Genomic DNA, 26074 nt, shown 5'->3' with positions numbered 1-26074 from the left:
AGCAGTAACAGAGTGACTCCCGCACTGCTACAGCGGGATGGGGTGTTCACGTCCTCTGTCAGCAGAAATACTCTACCCGCTGATTTCAGCAAAGAACTCAGGAATTTTTTTATGCAGACAGTTATGTTTAAAAAAATATTTTAATAAGCTTTTTCAGAATTGCAGACAGGGAGCGGGGATAAGAGAAGGGAATTACTAACAGTGCAAAATTACTATGTGTGGAAAAACGTATAAAACTAATTTGTAAATTTTGTGTGTGTGTGGTTGTTTTTTTAGTATCACGTTTAATCCCTTAGAAAGCCCAAGCAAGGATTTATGCTGTTGAACTGGATTTGCCGTTCAGGCGCAGTCTTAAATGAATCCAGGACACCCGCTCCAGCTGAACCCGTCACGATAGTGCTTGAGAAACATACCCCCGTGTCATGTGCAAGTTGTCACCTTTTCACCGCAGTTTGGAAACGCGTTCAAACACTTCGGGGCTCCAAACTGTACGGAAAGCTTTTCAAATGAAGTCAACGTTACTATCTTTCTAGAATTTTAAATAGCTTTAGTAGTGCAATGACTTACGAAGTTATAGTGGCTGCATTTTGAAGAACATGAACAAAGTATTGTATAAAACACCAGCATAAACAAAATGTAAATTATAATTAAATATTCTTAAAGTCTAGCTGAGCATTACATATTTGTTGATTATGGAATGTCAGGTCTCGCCTACGTATCACCAAAAAAAGGTAAGAGAAAAAACAAAGCAATATTCCTGAAAATATACACAGTGCTCTATTTCACACACAAGCCTGAGACAGTTTACTTAGAAACTTTCCTATAAATTTGTGGAAGCATTTCCAACTTGCAAACAAAAACGCATAAAAATAAAATTGAAAATAGGACTCTAGTTGCAAAGACTGTTAGAAGCACTGCACTACCCTCCGTCTGAAACCGTCTCAAAACCGTCTTTGATATAAGGCTGTGATACTTTGGGTTTCCGTTAATAAACCAGATTGTAAAATTAACAGCGACCTCTTCCTAAAGCAATCCCTTAATTAATTGATTAATGCAGGCCATATGTTAATGAACCTTCCTGACATGCCTCTCCACATAAACTGCTAATTCTAGGCAGACGTCACCTTCTGCACATCAGCTGAGCCAGTTAGAAGGGGTCATTCACCACATTTCTGGGAACAGCAGGTTAATACACTCCAGTAACTCGTCACCGGGATGGAGCCACGCCGGATCCAGAGGATTTGGCTCATTAATGACCATAAAGTCCAAGTACATGTCATTGAAGCAGAAAACAAAACAAACCCCTTAGCAGTTGGGTTTTTTTAGGTTGATACATTCGTTTCAAACCATAGGACCGTACATTTAAAAGTGGAATCGTAAAGACTCATAAACTTTAAGTGAAAATAACCAATTGAAAATTAACAGCACTCCTGTAAGCCACAGGAGGAGGAGATAAGATGATAAATTATACAAATGAACAATTTTTCCTATTTTTAATATAGCAGATGTGTAGCTGTGGCTTAAAAAAAAAAAAGAAAAAACCCAAAACACCAGTATTAAAAATCTTTCTATTTCATGGATGTAAACCCTACGTCAACAACTTTCAAATTACGCTAGTGGGACAGTGAGCATCACCCCCTCCACACGCACTTATAAAGAATTCTGGTTTCTCGCACTTTAATCTTAAAAGTATCCATAATCTTAAAGATATCCAAAAGATAACCTTAATCTTAAAAGGTATCCATACCTACTCTCACTTCTTACCCAGGTGAATCTATATACTGAATGCATACATGTGTATGTGCTGTACCACGTATGCGTACGTGGTGTTTCTGCTCCCACTGAAATACCCACCCATACAAGGTCCACTAATTTTCCGAAATTCAGGTTACCAGCTGCACGTCCATTTCTAACCTGGGCAGCCAGAATCACCTGACCCACTTCCTACCCTTCCTGCGCTCAGTGAAATGTAGAAGATGACAGATAGACTGACAATGAATCAACGGATAGGCTAGCACCCCATCTCGGCCGACAAGGGTTAGTAAACTTAAGCATTTGGCTGACGTGAAATTTATCGGAGCTCAAAATAAAATGAGAAAATGTATAATGAAAGCAAGAAAATTTGTGCAACGCAAGCATCGTGCTTAACACATTTTTAGCATCGCTATTTGCCAAAAAACCAGAAGTAAGAAAAATCGTGTTTTCAGAATCAAATGACTTCTAACCATTCTTGATGATGTTTACTGTTTTCCGAGAAGAAAATAACATGTTGGTGACTAATAAGCATTTTTTAAGTCAATTGGTTTGGTTGGGGGTTTTTTTTGTGGGTTTTTTTTTTTAGAAAAAGACTTCAGCAAAATAAAATGAAGCTGACATTAGACTCAGGATATCAATTCTCTCATAAAAGTTTACCAACTATACAAGTTAAGAAAATTATACAAGCTTTTGTTTTAAGAAAGGACAGTTCAATCAAGACATAAGTACTGTAAAAATCTTTCAAAGGCTACAAAGAAATCTGGAAAAATACAGAATGTATTTCTTTAGCCCAGATAAAGAATATGGAAAGACATCATTGATGTCAACAATTTTACATATACAAACCTGACCTGGTTTATTTATTTACCTTTTAAAACTTCTATATATAAAAATAGTTGTGCTCATAACTTTCAGGATTCATAAGGGTTCCTTAACAATGGGATGACACTTTTCTCTCGCTAGCACGAGTGGAAGTCTCTGTGCCTACTCTGACGCGTGTCTTGGCACTCTGTATTTCATTCTAACTTCCTGCGACATTTGCACCAGCCCCCCGCTTCAAATAGGATGCTTTGTTCACTTGTACAATGCTTAAATAGTGTAGTACACACAGGAGTTTCTTTAATCTATTTTTTGCAGAAACTCACTGATTTGTTGGCCAAATATTTTTAAGAGCCTTAGAGTTCCCAGAACTAGAGTTGCCAGCTCTGAGAAAGGGAATATTCTCCTGCTGCGTTTCAGCACTGAAAAAACCAAACAATCAGATCTTAAGAGCTAACTAGAAGGTATTAGAAAAAAATCTCAGCAGATTGTTTTATGGAACTGGATTTTGTAAGGTAACCCATCAACCCTGAAAATTTTAGACACCCAAAATTTACTCCAAGGAATAAAATCAGCTCCTAGTATTCAGTCATCCAAAGTTTCTAGTTCTTCAAGCTTCCCATGTGAGTTTGCTTCTTGGAAGAACTCTGAAGAACCTGGACTCTCTTTTCCATTGCTGTTGATTCTTCTTCTTTTTAGAGGTCTTTCATTTTTTTCTTCAAAATCATTTTCGTTTCTTGAAGCTGAATGAGCAAGTTTTGGGTCAATGGAAAGGTTTTCAGTTTCATACCCATTTGTATCCAGATCAGTGTGAGGTGTTTTCTTGCCACTGGTAGGTCCATTTATATGCAATCCTTCAATTTTTGCTTCATCTTTATTTGGTATCTCACCTGGCCCATTAGCAGACACCCCTGCGTTACAGAGACACACCGTAAGAAAGAGAATAGAAGCGTAAGCAGTAACAGAACAATCCGTGATAGGTCAATAAAGCAGAAGTCTAACTAGTCTCATTGAAGTAAAAAGCCAGTACTGTTCTCCATAACCTCACTGTGCGACGAACGAGTGATTTATCTGCATGCAAATGACAGACTTATCACGACGGAGTTTATGGAAGCCCTTACAAGCAACAGCAGCCAAGAAAATGTCCTGGAATCCCGTAACTGTACAAGCTGCAGGTAGACTGTCCTCACCTGGGCAGTTTCTGTAGCTTCCACTCAATTTTCACAATCTGATTCAGCCCCCAAACTCCTCCCTCCTCTTGCTACTGCTTTCACTTCAGCTCCTTCAGAACGACTGTCCCTTGCTTTTGAGGTTTTCTTCCTTCACGAGTGATCGTGCCCCGGCTCTTCTCCCATTCCTAACTGCCCTTCAGTGCCCCACGTCTGGGAAGAATAGCTAACGGTGTTACTGGAGAAGCACCAGTGTGCTGCACAATAGCCCAGTTCCTCTCTCAGTTGTTTTAAATATCTTGCACGGGACTCCTCACAAAGTTAGCATTACACTACACTAGCATGGGGAAGACAATAACAGATTGTTTACATCTAAAAGGAAGGTTCTAGTGGAGATTTATCTGCAGTATGTGACCACTGGCTAAAAGCAAACACGTAGCTTTTTTTAAAAACATTTTTAACTTAAAGCTGCGTTTAACAAAACACCTTGGAAAATATTTACAACTAAAACAGACTTGTTTTTAGAGAGGCAAGCCGAACTTCTCATTTGGCTTGTCGTCTCTGATGATTCGGCAACTCTGTTGAGGAGGGACAGGGCACGCACTTACCATTCTGATTACTGTTGCTGGTTGTGCTGTCTTCCCTTTCGGACTGGCTGGTGCTGCTGTTGGAAGTTGTAGGAGGAGGGGACGGAGCTCTACTGGAAGCAGCACTTTCACTTTCATCCAGGAGACGGTCCATATAATCGCTACACAACAGAAACAGCACATTCAGCATTGCCCTTGCTGTGTAAGGGATTGGTGTTACTTGTACAAAAATACTCACTGCATATAGTGCAAGTGTGACCAATTCACACTTTATATCTTCTGAAACGCACAGATTCATCTTGCAAAGTTAACAACTTTAAGATCTCCTGTCCTAACTGGCCCGTGTATGGTTTGCCCACAGCAACTACACATTTGTTGGCCAATCACTGCAGCCAGCTTATATAAATTCAGCCTGTGCTTACGCTAAGCCCCATGAACCCATGCACAAGCAGAAACTTCAACACGCTGTGATGTCGTGCACTGTGTTTTCAAGGTGATGCTGTCAGGCAGGTTCATACTAAGCTCTTGCAGTTTGCTGCGGCAGTGATAACAGCATTAAAGTAAATAAGTTTTGGCACGTACAACCTCAAAAGGGGTAAAGTAAAAAGCAAATTAAAAACTTCAGAGTTAAAGATAAGACATTTCCATATCTGAAATCTATTACAGTCCTACAATTTAGGTCACTAATAGTAAATCTCTTATGCAAGATTTAAACAAACAAGGCTGGTTGGTAAAAGCCCTTCTACATATGGTATTAGTCTGGATTAATTCCAGAAACAGCATATCCTCACACATAATTGTTCTGGAACTGATACTGCACCCTAAATCCCCACATCCATCTGCAAAAACATTCAAGAACAGACAAGTACGATCCTTAACGACACCACTTTTGATCACCATATGCAGTCAACCGCAAAAGAATCGGAGAATGTTTTACGTGATTAACGACCAAAAATGTCTACTAATTTGGGCAAAAATGGAAAAAAACCCCCACCCAGGTGGAGGAAGAGGGGGAGACAAGACAGTCCCTGACAACTGGTTAAGAAAATCCAGCAGCTCTGGGTGCTTCTCTGTAACAATCTACTTTACAAAGCCACAGATGGCAACCCTTAATGGCATACTGCAAGTTCACTTCAGTGGTCCAACACACAGTTCTAAAATGTTTAAAGAAACAATCCTATTAAAAAGAAGGATCAACAGAGAAGCCAGGAACAAATGAGAAGAAAAAATAATAGTAAAAAGACTTGGAGAATGTCAGCGGAAAGAGTGGGATACTAAAATCATAGCATTGGAATGAAGGGCAGAAGAATACGTTGGCTCACTTGCTCAGATTTGAGGGAGGAAAATACACAGCTACGCACAGACATCTCCCTCTTTGCCTGGCAGAGACGCGAATGGGGAAAGGAGCTATACACACCCAAAAAAGCCCTAGTATAGGGCACTGTGTTGGCCGCAATTCTTGCCAAACAATACATTTCAAGACATATAACATGCTGTATACTACAGCATGTACCACAAATCCCACCCGAAACTTGTGACTAACGCCTTTGTATAAAACAAAGTAAAACAAGCATTTAAAAAATTCCACATATTTTAGCAGAAATGTTACATTTGTGAAACACTTCAACAGAAATCAAACTCAATTAAATAGCTGTTCGATGCAAATTGTTGGCCTTATTCCAAATAAACATATTTTAGGAATTGCATTATACGCACTAGTAAGCTTTTCTTACACCTTGGCTGTTTTCCTGCTGCAAATTGGGACTATGGAATCCCTAGCTTGTCATACCATTTCAAATTAGAGCAGTATAAAATAAAGATTTAGATCCAACATGTAAAGGCACATAAAAATAATGTACATCTTACGTTACACCAGGATGAAGATTGTATTTCTTCTTTCCAAATCGGGTCTGCTGCGCAAAGAAATCATAACGCTCTGATTTCTTCCACATGTAATAAAATGCTACACACTCACCAACTGATCTTGTTCGTACCTAGGAAATATGTGCCATGCAAATTTTGATGAATTTAAATACATTTTTGGCAAAAAGCTACCATTTAAATCAAAAGGTGTGAAATTCAAAGTCAGTGCTTCTTTATACAACATAGGAAATAGAGGAAACTATTGACTCAAAATTTCAGAGACCCAGAAACTGAAATGCAAAGTTTAATAGTGTTTCTAAGAATACTGAAGATATCATGAGCTGCCGCAAGCAGCAACTTCAGGAGAAATATTTGAGTCTGTTTCCCAGTCTATTCAAGAGCAGAGTAAGACTCTAGGGATGCAGATCTCCCTGTCTGTATGCACAGCAGGATTTTTGCACTTTCCTGAACTTAGGGTTCACAGTTACAGAGGATTCTGGACTTGACAAACCACTTTGAACATATATGTGGTAAAAATCAGAGGAAGTAAATATGGTAATTTGTGAAGGAAATTGAGGATAAGAATTTATTTACAACTACATTGCTGTAAAAAAAATGTGAGAACTACACTTAAAATCAGTGTTTACCTTATTTGCCTGAATCACATGAAAATCCTTGCCATAGGCTTTCAGTCCTTGTTCAAAGTTTCTACATTCTTCTTCCGTCCAAACAGATAATTCTTCTATAGCGAGGAAATGCAATAAAGAAAATACTTAACAAAAAAGCATACGGGCAACAAAAGAAAACTTCAGTGACAGAAAACATACGTGGTATTCAAGTTTCTTACACCATCTGCTGACTAAATGAGAACCACCTCCAGAAATTTCACTTACGAGGACAAAAATGAAATTTCTCCCTTCCAGTGAGTAGGTGGGAAACTTGGCTGCCTTAAGTAGCTAGGCGGTAGGGACTGTTATAAATGGTACGTAACTCCAGCCCTGCCGCATGGGGGAAATAACTCAGCAGCAGGAAGAGGAAGAAGGGCTTAGAAACTTGGTCCGGCCGTTCTGCCCCTAGAACCATAGGAAGCAGGTATCCTTCAAGGCAGGACACAGCACAAAGGAGTTCATACTGTGGACTCAAACTGGCTGCTGGTATTTGGAAGAAGCAGGGGAAAAGGAATGAGGGATGAGATGAGCTTTACTGCTGGCGAGAGCAAGCAATGATAGCCTGTTAGTTCCAGTTAGGCAGAAAAAGCAACTGTGCTGCTCACACTGGCAGGCAGGAAATCTTGGCCCCCCTGAAGCCAGAATAAACCCCTAATAACTTTCAGCCACACTTCTAAGAACTTAATATAATTTGGCCTTATTGATTCTTAAGGTCACGAACAAATAAGGATTAAAACAGTGGGAGAACAAACTAATCTTCTCTATTTGATCATTCTTGCCTTGTGATTTGCACAGCAAACTCTGGAGAAGCCACAGGTTTGAAAGCAGAACCAACAGATCAATGTGCAAGGAAAATAACTCGTGCCTTCTCTTAGTTTCTTGTTCGAGTATAAAGATCAATACCAAACCAGGAAATCCTTAAGGCCCCAAAAGCATCTTTAAGAGCAGAGTCTTTTTAGTGTTATACTTTTTTAAATAAAAGCTTTAGCTGCTTGTTCTCCTTTATTTAGAATTGTGAATTATTTCATTTTATATTTTATGTTTGTTCCATTAACTTTGATGCCTGAAAAGGTCTAGAAGAACAAAGAACAAAATGCCCAAGAAATGCACGATGCAGTTGCTAAGAAGTAATTTTAAATTTTTACTTCTTATTAAAGTCACAGATATAAATATCAAGCTCTCCTGACAGGAAGTTAATTTACACGCCCTCTTTGAGCATGCACCCGTGTATACTACATCTGCTAATTCCATTCTCTCAGAGAACAATAAGAGATTCACTGACGGTTGCATTTAAATGGGACTGATACTGAAGGCTTACATGCAGTCAAGCTCAGCCTCCTGACAGCAAAACCCGATACCTGTGTGACAAATAAAAAGAGAGTTCCACAATATAAACTTAACTTTCAGTGTATGCTCACCTCTGGCTGCTTTGACATTAAATCTCAACCTTCGTAATGATTCTTCAGTATCAAAATTGCACTTAACCAGTTCATACAATGCCTGGAAAGATGAAAAGACACACATTTAACATTCTAGATACCACTCAATTATGTTGTTCCACAGAAGCATACTTAGTAAATCACTAACACCTATTAAGAAAAGATTAAAAATAAACTCTTTGAATGAATGTAATATAATTTAAGACAGTACAAAGACATATTTCCTCTGTTTAAATTTCCAAATTTCTAATTACATATCCAAGTATATAGCCAACTAAAGTATTTTAATATTTTCACCCACTGCACACATTCGTAAAATTAATGGGGTTTTTTGTATGAAGAAAAAAAATACGTATGCATTCATATAGCTTTAAAAAAAATCTGTAACTGAAAGAACAGAACTCATTCATACACAATTATTTATTTATAAAATAATGCACTGATACATCAAGCAATGTTAAGCCTAAGTTAACAGTTTAATATTTGCCAAGAGGAAAAAAAAACATCACATTTCTATTTCCACAAGGAATAATAAAGCTATTTCAAGAGCAATTTTAAATTTTGGGAGTAAAATAAAATAAAATAAAATAAAGGGATAATTAATTCTGCAATATTAAACTACAAATCCTAATTATTCTTCTATACCTGCTCATTGTCTTTAATATGTGATCCTTCAGGAATTGCATCTAGGCCTTTCTCATCACCCGTACGCCTTGATGCTTCATTTAGGAACTCAATCACTTTATCTTCTGGTAAGAAGTCAGGATTCCACAGCAGCTGGTCATCATTTTCATACACTGAATTAACCACAGGAAAAAGAAAAGCAAGCTAAAACAACAATATAGAAGTTATTCTTTCTTACAAGGCTAGTGATTATGAAACCTTGGAAGGTCCTTAGAGCACCACCATTAAGCCAGAACCCACACAAGGCAGGTAAAAGATAGTCTCACAAATGCAGTAATCCAAATGACTAGGATACTCTACCTTATATTGTCTTCAAATCTCTGGCATAATCAGTGCTCTAGATTCTAGGACCCATTTATGAAACGCCAGAAACTCCACCTGCCCTGTCCTCCTCCTGAAGCCTCTCAAATCACGAGGTAGCAGCACTACCCCTGAACTACAGTCCCTGAACGATCCATCCAGCATGCCTTTTCCCTGAGCAGCGCGGTTTTGCTGATGGCAGCCAGCAGACATGGAAAACTATTTCAGAAATTAATTATATCTGTCTTCTTGCAAGACAATTAGGATCAGTCGCATAAAACCAAAACACGCACCACCAAAAATGGTGCTAAAACCGCTACCAGGTGTCTGGACCACTAAATATAAAAGTCTCAGCTAACATGGCTGGCAAAAGCCAGCAACAAGGTCCACTACGTGTCCAGGGAAGATGACACCCAGATGCCAGACATTCTGAAGTCAAACAGCTCCTCAAAGGAAACTTTGCTAAGACCTTCCTACTACTTCCAAGAAACACTTTCTAAAACAAAATCATTCAGGTAAAGATTGCTGAATTTTAATACTACCAAATCTCTACTGTTTATTCAGAGCTTTTGCATGAGCTTTCAGACCAGGGAAGCCACAGTAAACGGAAATTAATGGGAAATATCATGGCCAAATGATATATCCTCTGAATTATCTCCCATTTTTATTTTGAAGAACCTACAAGCTTTACAGGATTAAAATACCAGTACAGCAAAATAAAGCAAAATTCAGGTTATTAAACAGAATCAGGAAAGTATCCAGACCTTGCTTGTGTCTCAGTCCTTAATGAAAGATAACCTTACAAAAACAAGCAAGAAAGTAACTTTAACGTTGATTCCATTAGCTCAGTGAGCACCTTTGACTCTTACTCGACAAGAGAAAGAAGGAGCGAACACTTGGGAAGGCATGGGCAGCACGGGAAGGGAAGATACGGTAGCATTCCGTGCAGGTGGAAAGGTCAGAGTGGCAGCTAGGTGCATCTCCACTTGAAAAAAATTATTTTTAATGTGAAAGTAGACTACAAATAAAAAACCGAAACTGGTAAGGAAAATTTGTAAGTGTCTTGCAAAGATAGACAGCTCCATTTTACAAATTACATACTCTTTGGAAACAGGTCCCAGCAATTTTCTGGGAGCTCCCCCCCCCAAAAGCTAGTCCTAATCTGATGTTTGGCTGCTCATTTAAGAAAAAGATTCTAGGCATCCTGGGATACAAACTCCAGCAGAAGCAACAATTCTTTTCAGGAGATAACTCATAATTGGTTCTAAGCCACCCTTAATGATGCAAGCCAAGTACGCTGCAACGTTTATGGATGACAGCAGTCAGTAAGTCTCAAAGCAGCTTCAGCACCTTTCAGTTTTCAGAGCTATCCTTTGGTTTTCAAGTCCAAGCCTTCTGAAAACATATCTTTTAATTCTGTAGATTTTTCATAACCTGAAATAGTTTAGTAGCAGCTAATTTGGTCTCCAGGCATACTTCTCAGAGAGCCAGTCCACTGTAATTAGCTTAGTGTAGATTACACGGTCGTTCTTTCCTCACAACAGCATGTCAGAACACATTCTGAAAAGCAATGTGGTTATTCTTAAAGAGTTCTAGCATTTTTGAGCTTTTGCCTATGGGACTGGATATGAAAGGACTAGCCTTCTTAGTGTCTGGGAATTTTACAGTTAGAATTTCCCCTTCATTAGAGAACAACTCAGATGATGGGATATGTACATGAAAGTACTAAATACATAGTCTTGGACATTTATTTTTCAACTTTTTAAGCTTCATTAACATTCCAGTTGGAATTCTGTCAAAGATTACATCCAAAACACAGCAGAAGGGGAAGAAGTGGCAGAAGATATAAAACCCCACTGGTATATAAAACCAGAGTAGCCCTAACTCTTCCCCTCAATGGTTTTTGTCCATGACGTAGGTTCTCTGTTCTGCAAAGAGTAGCGTGCAAGACTATGAAAAACTGTTTTATATAGGTTACTGCAATGCAGAAAGCAGCTATATCTTTTTTATTATTGGAGGCCAGAAGCCATTTACAGCTGAGTAAATATCAGGAAAAGCAGGTGACTGACCAGTAAAGCATAATTTACTGCATCTCAGGCAAATATGTAGTTAAAGCTCTATTTTCAGACAGAAGCACGAAAGCATGCAAAGAGCAACTTCTTCACAGCTAAAAAGCTGCTGTTTTCTGATTTGCCATTTTCTATTTTTAATGGAAGCTCCTGACTTCTCACGTAGTTTTAAATCACGTTCTCTTCAATCTCTCTGGCTACGAAGTCCAGAGCTGACAGAATGCATCAGTGTGAGTCTGCTCTAAGTCAATAGCAGGACTGATGCTCTTTTTAGACAGCTTCTAGCTAGATCAGGCTGCAGCGTGGCTACTGCAACCTGGAGCTCGAAGCAAGACAACTGCTACTACCTGAGTCAATACTCAGATTCTAGGAAGGCACCGAGTTTTGTGCTGGCTAGGTTAAAAACTAACTTATATAAAACTACAAAAGCCGCAGTCTCAAACTGACCTGCAGTGTAAACAAATTCTTAGTAATGGGCTGAATGAGCAGGAAAATTGCCTTCTTTTAAGCTCACAGCTGGGTTTAAACTGGGTCTACCTTTCCTGACTTGATTATATTGACAGCATACAGCCAAAGGCTCTGGTTGTGAGGGAGGAAAAAGTTCCTAGAAAAAAACCCAAAAGTAGAACAAGAGGTTCTTTAATACTGATTGAACAGTTATACAACATGAAAATTAAAGCTGATGGTACCATTTTGCCTCTTTTAACGTGTTAATCCAATTCCAGCAACACAATTTATTATCTATTCTGTTTTACATAAACTAAATATACTAGGTGAAGAGGTTAACATAAGCTACATAGAAAGCTTGCGTACACTACCAAATTAGAATACAATATATATTGTATTCTATAGGCATTCTTGTATTCTAAGGATTCAATAGGCAACAGGCCAGCAATATAATCTTTCTTTTCCCCTTCCAAGACTCCAGCTCTGATGGTGAAGTACAGGATGAACTACAGTTGAGATGATGGTTCTATTTTTCACTTGAAGGAGTTCTTTTATTTTGCAAGACACATGACATCAATCAAATCTTTTATTTCTCCCCATTAGAAAATAACCTCAAAAAGTCTCACCTTTTTCATTCTCTTTGTATTTGCATATGCCAGCTGGAATTTCAGCTTGAAACATAGAGCCCACCATGATTTCCTGTTTTGAAATAATAGAAACAAGAAGTTAAGCAACCACAGCCATCATGTTTTTTGTTAGCAAACAAGAGAATGACCATATTTTTTTTTTACCCCTTAAAACTTTCATTGTTCAAAATCTAAAAATACAGTTAACAGGCACTATATGGAAATTGATTTTTGACTATTTTGGGAGGTCTCTAAGACTTCTTACTATCAAAACTCTTGTATTTATGGGGAAAAACTGGAGAGGATTTGGGTGATCTATAGAGCTCAGAGTTACTAGGTAACAGATCAACTTATTATTCATGAAATACAGACTTTTTTAACAGCACTTAGTATTTACCTTTTTCCAGTCTTCTGAGGGAATGTAATCTTCATCTTCTTCAGATTCCTCTTCTATTTCACTATCTACAAGAAATTGTTCAAACATTTACACAAAATGAGCTGTGATGGGGCCCGTGGATGCCAACACCAGCCACCAGCAAAGCGGGCTGAGCGAGGGGGCCTGGGATGTCACAGCCAGCTCCTGGGGCACCGCAGCAAGGGTGATGGGGGCACATGAGCCCAGCCTCTCATCCCACCAGCCTCCAGCCGCACAGCAGCCCTGCTCTGACTCACTGCCATCTTATCTAACACCACGGAAGTGCAAATGGCAGTTTTAGTGACAATACTAAATGTTTCAGTATTGACAACTTTAAAAAAATGACCCACCCAATGTTCACATTTAGAATGGATTAAGATACACAACAGGCTCTGAAAAGTTAAGGCACAAACGAATACATCCATCAATTTTACTACTACCTAATTAAAATTTGCTTTCCCTCACCCAGCTTCGAAGCAGTTGAGGTGATCCACATCCAAATTTACTACAAACGGTTACCTTCTGGAAGTACTTTTATGTGGATGTTCAGCATCCACATATGGGTTTCAACACCATTTTCAATGAGCTCCTAGCTTAGTTACTGCTGTTCTTTCTCCCTTACAGCAGCTGTCACTGAATTTAAGGTAGACTACGGCACAAGGTGCGAGAAATCTGCAAGCGTGCTTTTCTCAGTCTTACTGGGATTTAGTAGCCTTGGATGTACTTCTCAGAGATGCACACCAGCATTTAAAATAGATTATTTTGGGTAAGGACTGACAAAAACTTTAAGCTCTTTATGAGATAGGCTAGTTGCCTTTCACAATGTACTGAAAGCAACTGCAATATCTGGTTTATGTATAGTGCGTGACAATATCAGCACTAAAATTATTTGTACATTAAATTACATTCTATTCACAGCTGAACATGGTAAAAACGCCAAAACCTAATGCAATCCACTTGCATTATGCTAATGCTACATTTAAAAAATAGAGTTCATTTAAGATACTTGCAATCCTCTGCACAGCTACATGCTGAGGTTCCCTGGCATTTTTGGATTAAAATAAACTACAGATTAGAAAATGGCATTTCTACAATGTCATGGCTACAAAGTATCAAGGATAAGGTATCATAAGGAACCATTGCTTTAACTTTTGTTTGTTAAAACATAGAACAGTAGGAATTCAAACATCGGCGACAGTCACTTCCATCAAAGAAAGGTAAAATACCTGTTGTCCAAATGGCCCTGCTGATAGCTCAATACTAAAAGGTTCAGATCCCATTAAGTAAGATTGCCACAGAAATGAGAGTTGTCTAAAGGGACAGCTACGTTAACACTAGCTCAACGGTCTCAAACGGATGCAAACCCAATTTTTAAACAAAACGAGAAAATAATCAGTCCACAGTGCTGGCAACAGTATCAAATGTGGAATTCTTGAAGCAAATTTTTCTTCATCATTGTCTCCCCCTTCATTATTTCAGGTTTAGCAATCTATTGCCCTTTTTCAGATTTCATGGCTTTTGTTTTCCGTATTAACGATCTTGAAGAAATCTGGGGTTCTATTCCTAGTAAATGTCAGTTTTTACTTTTTCCTTCAGTTGGACTCTCACCTTCTTTGAATGAGTACATAAACTGGTGTCACCAGGCCTTGTCACGATAATCACGCACTGTGCAGCAATTATCTAGTTGGAACAGTTCATTTCCTACTTGCAAGTATTTTTACCTATGTCCTTAGTATGAACTGGCAGCTGAAACGACGATGGTAAGGTAATACCATACTAAACAGTCATTTACTGCACCTGGAGTCCACGTACAAGAAAATTTTTCTGAAGGGCACATCCATACAAACCAGTTCGCAGGATCATAAACTGGACTGTTACAACAGTCAGAGTAGTGTCATGAAAGGATTTACACTGTCTGAGCACCTGCTTTTTCAAAACTGTAGAAATATAAATTTTTCCACAAATTTAATCCTTCCTTTTAAGAAGAGAGAATATCTACTGTCCTTACACAGAGTCCCTTATCTGCAGAGATTTAGCATTCAGCTAAAAATAAGACTTTTTTGTTGCCTATTATTTTGAGCATAAGGATAATCAAGAACAGCGTTACGAAAGAGAAGAAACAAATGTTTATATGTATCAACATGCATATTTCAGAAACAGAATACTAGTTAACTCGAGCAGTTCTTAACCAAAGGTCAATCACATTGAGATTACTGTGCTTAGTACTAAACTGTACGTACTTGTATCAAAATATTTACATCGACGAGGGCGAATTATCTCCTGTGGATCTTGAGAAGCAACAGATGGTGCTGGGTCATCATTAGATGACTGTGTCTCATCTTCCTGACCTGATGAATCTTTTATGGTCTCCTCCTTAAATATAAAAAAGCAAACAGGAGATCAGCTATCCCTTGTATGTGACAAATACTATTTTGGCAATATTTTTTCCAAAATTGTCAATATATCAAACCCAAATAGCTTTTATCTGACTTGAAGGGACTGCGTAGATTGTGGCCTGTCCAGACTGAGCCACAACAAATGTGTAAACACATCATATTATTTATTGACCAGGATTTTAAGCAGATCAATTTAACACTCAGACTCTAACACACAAATCAGAAATATGAACCACAATTAAATATCACGCCTAGTTTTTTAAATCAGTCAAGCAAATCCTTGTGGCTTTCATTTAATTTCATTTAACTTTAAGTTTTACTTCAGTCTTTAAAACCATTCCTTATGAATTTTCAATAAAAAAGGAGATAAATTATTTACTGGCTATACTTTTATCAATCAAATGGAAATGGTACCTTCCACAAAAATTAAAGTCAATAGTGGTTCAACCCCATGGGAATAGCATATCACTAGACCCGAGTATGTACATCAAGTCATTAAAAGATCAAAAATTAGAACAAGTTTCTTTATTAGAAGATAAACCACAACAACTATGAGAATTATTACAATTAAGGAAAATTAAAATGATAAAGGTTAAAAAAATATTAGTGTTTTCTGTTTCAATGCATGTTGTCAATGTCTTTATGTGTTTTATGACTATGCTATAAGCACTCATACTTGCTAGTTCTAACACAGAAGCATTAGGCACAGCACATGTTTATGTGTACCTTTACCAGCAACCAGAGTATTATCACATATGCAGCTTAAAGCAGATTAAAAATAGAAAATAGCTAAGTGCAGTATAGCTAAATAAGCTGTAGAAAGATGAGCACTTGCAGAGAAAGCTTGAATGATTTATAAAATTATTCCACCCCCACAGATGTATTTTACTGCCTCTCTGCTAAGAGCATGCAACCATTTCAGAGCTCTCATTCTTGTACCCTAAGGCAAACAATCATAACAGGTTAGCTAGCTCTCTTTGTGCCCGGTCCTCCCCACCACCTTTGTTCCAACCCTATCGAAACTGGGGTAGAATAGGCGAACACATACATTCAATTCAGCCACAGCGCCAAGCCTGCAATTAGGCTAACCCAGCGGCTGTGTTTATGGTGGCCAGACTGTGAACCGTTGCTGCTGATGGGCAGGAACGCGCTTGCTTCTGCAGCGGGCTACAAAGTGTTAGTGCTCTACAGAGGGACAAAGACAACTCCTCTTGTTGCTAACAGCAGTGACAGACACTGAGATTTTATCCATTTAAGAGAAAAGATAGGCAGTATCTTAAATCAGCTAGTAACAGAACTGAAGAAGTACAGAGGAGGACATGAGAACACAGAAGATGGAAGCTGTGTCAGGAAGTCATTAAGCAGCAAGGACACAAGAAGTGAGACTTCAGGAACACCAGCACACACAACAAAATAAACCACTTTTGCGTCTTATTTTAATTTTGCATACTTCATGTTATGTAAGTTTCTTCCCCTCTCCAGCTTCTTGAACCTTTTGGGATGCAATATAACTATGTATCTTTCTTCTTTTTGAACTATTCAACCCATACAAATAGCAATCTTTTACAGCATCTGTCAAGGGAGTTTGTAAATCCCAAGAACTTCGTTTTCTGAATCAGATATATCATTCCTCATCTCTGTGTCACATTCCAGAGATTCTAAAATGGGTAAGATATCAAAGAACAAAATGCGCTCTTTTTAAAGCCAGATTAGGTAATGCAACTTCCATTAATGCCTAAGCTTTTTTGTTACTGACAGTACAAAGGGTTTCGTATTTTAATGGAATTGAGGATGCAACTCTGAATGCCACCAGTAATGGAGAAGTTACAGCTGTGCCCGTGACAGGACAGGATTGTTACAAGTATGTATGACATACACAAGTAGAAAAGACTCTTCTAAAATCAGAAAATTTATTTTAAGAGCACACAGAACAGGATTTTAAAGATGCTAAGGTTCAAAACTATACATTTTGCAAAGATACTTGAAGCATTCGATTCAGTTAACAATTTAAGTACAACCAGGGCTGCCAGGCTGAAAAAAAATGCAATTTAAAATGCTAAAGCTAGAAAACTTGCAGCCATCTCCAATACTCAAGAGACACATTTAATTCAATTCCACAATTCACTGTTCAGTTTCAGTTTCGGTAGATCAGCTTTTCATCTTGAAACGAGTATTCAGCCATAAAGGTGCCTTCAGGCATTTAAAACTTCAGTTTTGAAGTCAAGACTATTTCTGAAGGACAATTACAGTGCCTTTTTACATGATGCTATATGTATACATGTACCCTAATTTGCCGCAGCAAGAGTTTGGAACAATACAGATGAAATTAAGAGCAATGAAGAGAAATACAGATGGGTAATTAAGAATAAGCATTGGAGTTCAGTACACAAAGCAGCTGAAATCAACTATATTATGAATTACATCTGCCATGATCTGGCATCTTGTGTCGTTGTCTAGTACAGAACAACTATATGAAAATCAGTTTCAAATTAGTGTAAACACTTACTTTGTTTTCACCACTACAGCCACTGTTGTCATCATTATCAACATCATCATCATCTTCTCCCTCCTCCTCTTCTTCTTCATCATCTTCATCATCATCATCTTCTTGGAGTGGAATGGTACCATCATAGCCATAACGGCTAAGTAGCTCCTGGATTGGCATATCACTTTCCTGATAAATATCCAAACAAAGTTTGAGATTTTAATAAAAATATTTCACATCCCACATCTGCTCTACAGCTTAAAGGTGTTGCATTTTAAACATCACAGCAAAAACAGATCGATGATGCTCAGGTATACCAAGAATGGCCACTCCAAAATGAATGGACAGTCAAAAATAGAAGTTTCGGCTCCTAAGAAAAATGTGGGGTTTTATGCTGCGGAACTATTTCCTAATCCTTTATAAATTTACAGCAGACCTCGCATACCACCAGTCTCTCACAGGGACCATAAAGCTCATTAAAAGGGCACCCAAGGGCTTTGTCCCACCCCTCCCTTGGTACTTTACTACTATTTGACCAAAACACAAGCACTGCAATGTGGCAGCTTACGTCTGGTTACATCATACCCCCGCACTACACAGAGCGAACACACTCCCTATTGGAATATATATTGGTATTCCCTTTACCACCCAAAAACCACCTGAAAAAAATGTAGTATTTTGTACATATTTGTGGGAAAAAAAAAGAAAACGTGTGTCAGCAGCAACTGCTTCACACAGACAGTTAAGATATTGACAGTTTTTGCAGGCAGGAACTTGTCCTAGTGCAAGGCAGTGATTTCTGCAGCGTCTCCAAGAATTCAGCAGAATAAGGACCAGAACTTGGCAGTCCCTGGCTTGAATGTGGAATTAAATCTTCGTTTGGGGAGCTGCGCTACGGGGACAATTCCACACAGTTTTACAACCCTGGCTTTAAATACAAAATCGCACCAAAAATACACCTCTCCGGCGATCTGTACCTCTCCCCTTTCTGGGCACAACAAAAAACGAGGGGTTGGATGGGGGTGAGGGATCACCTTATATTCATGATCACCTGATATCCAGGTAAAGATAGTAGTAACGTTTACAGATTCATACACGTTTTAAGCTCGTTGTCTACAAAACCATCCACAGTTGGAAGCAAATCTGCTAAAATATGTGCACATTTCAAAATCTTTGTATTTAGAAGGCTGGTCCACTCTGAAGAGACATTTCAAATGATACAGTCGGTTCTCAAATTTAGTGGCTTCCAAACTGTTATCAATTGCATTCACTTTATTAATAAAATTATTAATTGCCAGGTCTGCAAATTACTTACTTTATTAAATACCTCAGTATCCAGCCTTCAGGGGCAGTATATGGCATCCCTAATGAGATTTTTTCAGAGAGCATTTTAAAATTATCTCTCTCACAAGATCAAATCCTTTTTTTTTTAATTATTTAGAGGTGTCTGCTTGCTCTAAAGATTTCTTCTTAGTATGTAACATACATCTCGGATGATAATCAGATTTTTTTAGGTATCCTAACGATTCTGTGATCCACTGACCTTAGACGTCCTTTGATAAACTCCTTTCCTAACGGCCTTCACTGATCATAGAATCATAGAATCGTTTAGGCTGGAAAAGACCTTTAAGATCATCAAGTCCAACTGTTAACCTAGCACTGCCAAGCCCACCACTACACCATGTCCCTCAGCACCTCATCCAAACGTCCTTTAAATACCTCCAGGGATGGGGACTCAACCCCTTCCCTGGGCAGCCTGTTCCAGTGCTGGACAACCCTTTCAGTGAAGTAAAATTTCCTAATATCCAGTCTAAACCTCCCCTGGCGCAACTTGAGGCCATTTCCTCTCGTCCTATCACTTGTTTCCTGGGAGAAGAGACCGACCCCACCTTGCTACACCCTCCTTTCAGGCAGTTGTAGAGAGCGATGAGGTCTCCCCTCAGCCTCCTTTTCTCCAGGCTGAACAACCCCAGGTCCCTCAGCCGCTCCCCATCAGCCTTGTGCTCCAGACCCTTCCCCAGCTCCGTTGCCCTTCTCTGGACACGCTCCAGCCCCTCAATGTCTCTCTGGGAGTGAGGGGCCCAACACTGAACACAGCATTCGAGGTGCGGCCTCACCAGTGCCCAGTGCAGGGGCATGATCACTGCCCTCGTCCTGCTGGCCACGCTATTGCTGATACAAACACATCTCTAGTTTCTGGAAAAATACTAACAATACCAATTACAAAAGGCACATGTAGTTAGCTCTGCTGTGTGAAAATAACAGTAACACAGGGGTTACCAGTACTCGTTGTCTGTGTATTTTATTTTATTTTACTTCAAAGAACTAAGCCATTCTGCCATTTATTGGTCTACTCTTTGGTTAAGCTACATACACAGTAGATGCAGATCACATGGACCTAAATGTCCTCACCTTCCCTCTTGACTTCTTGGTCCCTATCATACCATTTTATGGAAAGAACTCTTAGAAGCAGGGAATTAATATTTTACTGACACAGACAACATGACAGGACTGTCATCTTAATTAAAACCTGACAGTACAGCTATCAGAAAAATCCTATTCATAATTATGTAAACAAATGTTCTCCACTATATTTTGGAAAGTAATATACTTTCATTAAGCACTCCTCACCACTATCCCATTTGTAGATACAGACTGAGAATTAAAAAGAACTTTTACTGCAATTCGTAGGTACGTGTGAACTATGTAACTGGCACATTACTTACTGTATGTTACCTAGGAAAGTGGTGTTGTATTTACAACATTTCTCTTAGGTAGAGCCTCTTAACTTCAAATAGTCTATTACAATTCAAAAAGCTCCAAGGGTCAGCAACTCTCCAAGATAAAATACAAATCATGATTTCTGTATTGTTTCAGGACATTGCAAAAATAGGAAAGGTTTAGAAAAGTAACAAGTCTTATCAAAGACACAGAAATTTCTTACGTGGAAGATGTTTAATAACAAGGAATGAATGATAACTCGTGCATCTGGAGTAGAGGTAAGTGAGGGGGAGTGACAAAACAGAGAACTGTATCATAAGCGGCACAGAGAAGGTAAATATAAATGACTGTACGCTCTTCTAATTGAAGAGCTCAGGAGCAACCATGGAAATGAACACAGAATAGGTCTGAATAACCGAACGTTTCTTGCACTAAATGAACTGCACAACATTGCCACATGCCTGGTGGACACTAAGTTTACAGAGGTTAAAAATAAAACGGACAAATCCACAGGAGGAGGAAAAATAAAACTGACAGGCGTTACAAAGAGACAAAGTCTTTTTCATACATGCCTGAACTGCACCCTGCTAGAGGCTGGAAGAGTATTTGGGAGAAACACCGCATGCTTCCATGTACGGTTCTCTCATTTAAAGACAAGAGGATGCTGGCACATAACCCTAAGAAAACCCAAGAGCCCCCCCCCTGAAAAGGGGGACCCCAAAAGGAGAAACTAAGTGATTATACGGAACAACAAATGGAAAAAGGAAGGGAGTCAAAAGCTTAAAAATCTGTAAGTAATGCAGGGAGGCACCACACACAGCACCCTGGCAATGCTCACCACTTCCTAGAGGCACCCAGGAAGCCAGCACACACCACCCAGTAGTGCTCTGCCCACAAACAGGGCAGCACGAAGGTGAAGAACATGGCCTCACACTCATCAAATCCTCCATGTCATACTCCCTCCAGCTGATGTGTTGTACAGTCAGCTTACCTAACAGTAGGAGGAAGTTGAGTTTCTGCAACTTGCTGGGGCCTGGTCATTTATTATTTCCAAGACAGAGTATGAATGCAGTTTCCTACTATCAAAATCATGCTGCCAAGTTTCGCACATTTTGGAAAACTGCAGTGTCAGCGTATGCCCAGAGCGCCAAGAGATGTGCCTTACCCCAGGCACACCTTCCTGAGCACTGTCTCTCAGGCTGCTGAAGAAGGAATACTGGTTAGCCAGGACTTTGGTCACATCTGGGATAGATGCTCCTACACAGGAAAATAGTATTACTGAATGCATGTCTGGATGTGATCAAGGCTAGTCTGCTGCACCACCTCACAGATAGCTTTCCGGCCCAAGAAAAACTCTTACCTTTCAAGAAATATCACTGAGAACCACCAAATCCAATACCTCTGATTCCCTTCAGGTACTGTTTTGCTCTCAGGGAACTGTATTTTTTCCTATACTAGAGCAGCATAGAGGGCGACTTCAGGTCTCTAGACACAGATATGCTACTGCCATTTAGACAAAAAGGTATACACGTACTTGCACAGACAAATGCAGGATGCTGCTCAACCACAAGTACTAATGCATTACAGATTCACCAGAGCTTCAACCAATGAGTAGAAAAGATCCTCACCCCCAGAGGAAGGTGTAATTTTTATGACAGTCAGGAGTTAAATCATTAAGGTTCAAAAATTCTTTTGCAAAACGTGACTGCCACCTCATCTTGAAGGAGCTGAACTAGTAAATCAGGCACATTCACAGCCTGGGGGAAATCTGAAATATGTGTAAATGTCAGGGGAAAGAAAAAGACAGGATAGCACTTGTCTTGACAATAGTTTTGAGATTTAGATTGCCTATCATCCGTGACTGAAAAAAAGAGATAAAAGTAAGCCTTGATCTGCAGCCTGCTATCCCTCAACTAGAAGTAGCCACAGGTCTCTAGCAAGATCCTGCTGGCTTGGGAGCATCTGAAACTCAGTAAAAGCCCTACCTGCAATACATGTACAAACTGACCGCAAGATTCTCTGCCAGTCTGAAGAGTAGCACACGGAGCAATGTGAATCTAAGTTATACCATTGCTCACCGTCCTGATCACAAAAGAGCTGACAGAGAGAAATTATAAACTTGCAGCCCCGACAACCACGATATGAGGGAATAAACTGATGGCTGGAATACAGTTATAAACGAAGCATTGTAATGTGGTGATAGAATTACACAACCAGATGTTGACTCTTCACAAAATATGAGGGGAAAAAAACATATTTTCAACTTAAAAACCACATGACATACATGTGGACCTCCATTTCTCATTGAACCTAGATGAAGTGTATTTAGATTCACAGACTATTTATTTATCTTTATGTTTACCATTTAATATCAATCCTGAAATTACCAGAAAGAAATTATCATTTACACCTGAAATGTAGATTAAATGCACTAAATTAATTTAAAGTCATGTTGACATAATCATTTATACTAAAAAGGATTTGTACATCGAATATGCATCTGAGAATCATTAATGATCTGTTCTGGAAGCCTTTTCAGCCAATGAGGTCACAGACAGAATCTAAATTACTTTGCATTTATAATGAACCTAGTTTGTAATTTAAGAATATTATTCCTACCTGAGAAGTAATTTAAGACAATACATAAGTGACAGCATAACCTCAAAATGCCAAATAAATCTTATATGTAGTTATTTCAGAAGATACACATTTTAAGATTTACTTATCACTATGAACAACAATTGTGAGTTCTGATCCCATCTCTGCTGACAACTCTTTGCTCTGAGCAAATCATTTCATCTGCATCTCCCTTTCCTCTACCTTAAAAATGAAGATACTCCTATACGCTTCACTAAAGTATTATACAAATGTTTGCATAAAAATGCAGAAGAAATATAAAATTATGGGATTTTTTTAAAAATCAAAATCTATATGCACTAGTGAAGTGCAAGTGCTTTAGAAAATAGTAACACTGGAAAATACAAGTTTAGTCAGAGCATACTGCAACTTAAATTAGCTCTAGAATGCAAATCCTACACCAGCACGTATATGCAAAAAGAAACTAAACAAGCACAGCGTTATACATTATTAAGTATTTATGTACCAGTTTCCTTTTCCCAACTTTTGAGAACTGCAATTTAGCTCAGCCCCTTTCCCCCGTCTAATTATTTGCCTGTTAGTGTTTTAGGGGTGTTTTTTTTTAAATTCCAAATATAAGGGAAAAAACCTGCATTGTTTTGTGTGAGACTGTGGGCTGCGGTTATGTTTTATGACTACTTAAGGCTACCTACCCTGTTAAGATCCTCTATTTCAGAACTGAAGTTTGTTTCTCCTTCCATCATTTCCTCCTCTTCTAATGTCCGTTCATCATCAAAGTCATGCACCAGCATATCAGCTGATGGATCAAATTCATGGTCATCAGATGTTGCTGAACCTCCTGATAGAAAACATTTTAAAGAATGTTTTTAGTTAGATCATGGCCTCACAGAGTTTAGTTTTTTATTTTGGTGACATTTTAATACTCAAATTATAGTCAGAAATTAAAATATCTTCAAAATCCCTCAATCATTTATTTTAGGGAAAGCCAATCTCATTATTCAGAGGACAGTGAAAGCTGTCCTTTGGGTAGTAAGAGATCATGGAAAAAAGAACCAGGAGATACTGTTTAACCAGCCAGTTCTCAAAGTACTATATATCTGGCCATTGGGCCCCTAGTTAAATGTTTGTAAAATGTTCAGGTTTTGAAGACTTAATTCTTAATCATAAACCTGCCTGAATCAAGGGTTCTATTGGGAGCAGAAATACTTATAAAATATAAACTCAGGGCAGTTGTTTCCTTTATACTTTGGAAGCTTTCTTGTTTACAACTACAAAGAGAGTCTAATGACTTTTCCAAAATTTAAACTTAAAGTAAGCTTCACGGTTATGCAGATTTTATTTATTATGCAGAATCCTTAGTTATTTTTCCCCGTGCCGTTTTTGCACAGTTCTTTGTAAAGAAGTCTGGTTATATTTTATGACAATGAAAAATAAATGAATGGATGAATGGTTTGGCAGATGCAGCGTTTTTATGTAATTCAGCAATACCCGATTTCTAATTCTAACTCTGCTAACGTTTTTCCACTTGTCTCCGTGGACAAGTTAAATTTCATTTTCCAAAGCCTGAAGAGTGTACCCACGCTAAGGGTACGAGAGGGAGGGGTTGACTAGAAGGGTTAAGGTTAACTGTAGTTTGAAGTGTTAAAGCCATTGATTATTTCTCTGAAAGAAGTAAGAGATCAAGAGACAACGGCAGTCCAGCTAAAGTAACTAGTGGAAAGCTTTTCCACTAGTAGGATGCCAAAACCTTGGAAATAAATAACACTAAGTACAGTGGTACAAAAGAGAACAAAAAACCCCCAGATACTCGTAATTTACACTTAGGCTGACTACTAGGTAGCCAGTAATTCTGGGATACTGGAATATCAGAAAATAACCAGCTTTAAAAACAGAAGTAATGAAACCCCTCATTTTTAGTAATTCAATGAGGTAAAGAAATACGGCTTTTCTTGATGCTTTTGCTCTTGATGCTATTATGCATTAAAACATACAGCACCTTAACTTTTGACTCTGTATTTAATTCTAACACCAACGGGTAGCCATGCCTAGAGGGACGGTAACTGTATTGCTGGGTGAAGCAGTCTCTTCCATGCCCCCAGCACTGGCTCACATTGCGCTCCTTAGGACGTCAGCATTCCCAAACACGTGTTCGTGCAGCTTTTGCAAAGACACGAATCATATTTCCCCAGTGTATTTTACCATTTAGAAACTTGTGCTGGTACAGACTGGAAGCAAGCAGTGACTGCTTGCTTAAACCAGTACTGCCACCAACCTATTCATCAAAATTATATCCTTAGATTACTAACTGGAAGAGACCAGCAAAAATAATTTTTCAAGGGTGCCCTCTTCCCTCACAAGTTTAGGAAATATTAAAAATATTTACCTGGGCTTGAAGACTCAACAGAAGGCTAAAAAAGAAAACACAGGAAATTATTTTTTCTATGTTGAAGCTGTACAAACTCAATTCAATAATTCATCTGATACAAAGCAAGTCACTGCAAATAATATATTTACAAATAAAGCACCACAAACGCGCTGAAGCAATTTAAGGTAAGTAGTATTCATTTCCTCCTTTATGTATCAATATTGCTGCACTATTTCAGCAAGAATAATTGGAAGAACTGCCCATTTTGTGATACAATAATTGAGATGATGAAGGCATAAAATAAAGCTAAACAATTCATTCTGAAAATAGTATTACAATTCCACAATGAGCTTAGTATGGCATAAATCGGTGCTATGGCCAGATGGGGCAATGCTACCTTCTCTCCAACTCTATCTGCTCATTTCCAATTCTTCCTTTATGCTGATACAATACTGAAAACTAACAGTAGTGACAGGTTAGTTTTTAACCAATCCAGCTCTAACTTTGTGAACTAAATCCCCTTTTCCATGACCAAGGTATACGCCAGTTTACATTGATAGTGGAAGCACACAGTTTAAGAGAAATTATTCTTCCTATTTGAAACTGCATGCTACGCAATACACAAATTCCTGTTCTACTTAAATGAAGGTACACACTTTTAAAAGGTA

General features: G+C 38.6%; 1 protein-coding gene across 6 annotated transcripts in view; it reads right to left on the bottom strand.

Moving 5' to 3' along the window:
• Nucleotides 1-130: 130 nt before the first annotated feature.
• MIER1 (MIER1 transcriptional regulator) overlaps nucleotides 131-26074 on the bottom strand; it is a 43918-nt gene continuing 17974 nt past the window's right edge. For 4 of the 6 annotated variants that reach the window (XM_075508950.1, XM_075508949.1, XM_075508947.1 and 1 more), the window contains 13 exons: nucleotides 25425-25449; nucleotides 23734-23879; nucleotides 17744-17911; nucleotides 15082-15214; nucleotides 12824-12888; nucleotides 12427-12499; nucleotides 8946-9097; nucleotides 8280-8361; nucleotides 6841-6935; nucleotides 6197-6324; nucleotides 4352-4491; nucleotides 1748-3485; nucleotides 131-1700 (listed from right to left, as the gene is read on the bottom strand). In XM_075508950.1, coding sequence (XP_075365065.1) covers nucleotides 3160-3485; nucleotides 4352-4491; nucleotides 6197-6324; nucleotides 6841-6935; nucleotides 8280-8361; nucleotides 8946-9097; nucleotides 12427-12499; nucleotides 12824-12888; nucleotides 15082-15214; nucleotides 17744-17911; nucleotides 23734-23832 — 1461 coding nt within the window. In that variant the 5' untranslated portion in view covers nucleotides 23833-23879; nucleotides 25425-25449 and the 3' untranslated portion in view covers nucleotides 131-1700; nucleotides 1748-3159. The remainder of the gene's footprint in view (nucleotides 1701-1747; nucleotides 3486-4351; nucleotides 4492-6196; nucleotides 6325-6840; nucleotides 6936-8279; nucleotides 8362-8945; nucleotides 9098-12426; nucleotides 12500-12823; nucleotides 12889-15081; nucleotides 15215-17743; nucleotides 17912-23733; nucleotides 23880-25424; nucleotides 25450-26074) is intronic. The other 2 variants (XM_075508952.1, XM_075508951.1) reach the window with 1 other exon arrangement.

Source organism: Mycteria americana, chromosome 7 (assembly GCF_035582795.1).
Source record: "Mycteria americana isolate JAX WOST 10 ecotype Jacksonville Zoo and Gardens chromosome 7, USCA_MyAme_1.0, whole genome shotgun sequence".
In the NCBI taxonomy this organism is placed as follows: Eukaryota; Metazoa; Chordata; class Aves; order Ciconiiformes; family Ciconiidae; genus Mycteria; species Mycteria americana.
Note: the sequence above shows the minus strand (reverse complement) of the source record. Positions and strands in the feature narration are given on the sequence as shown.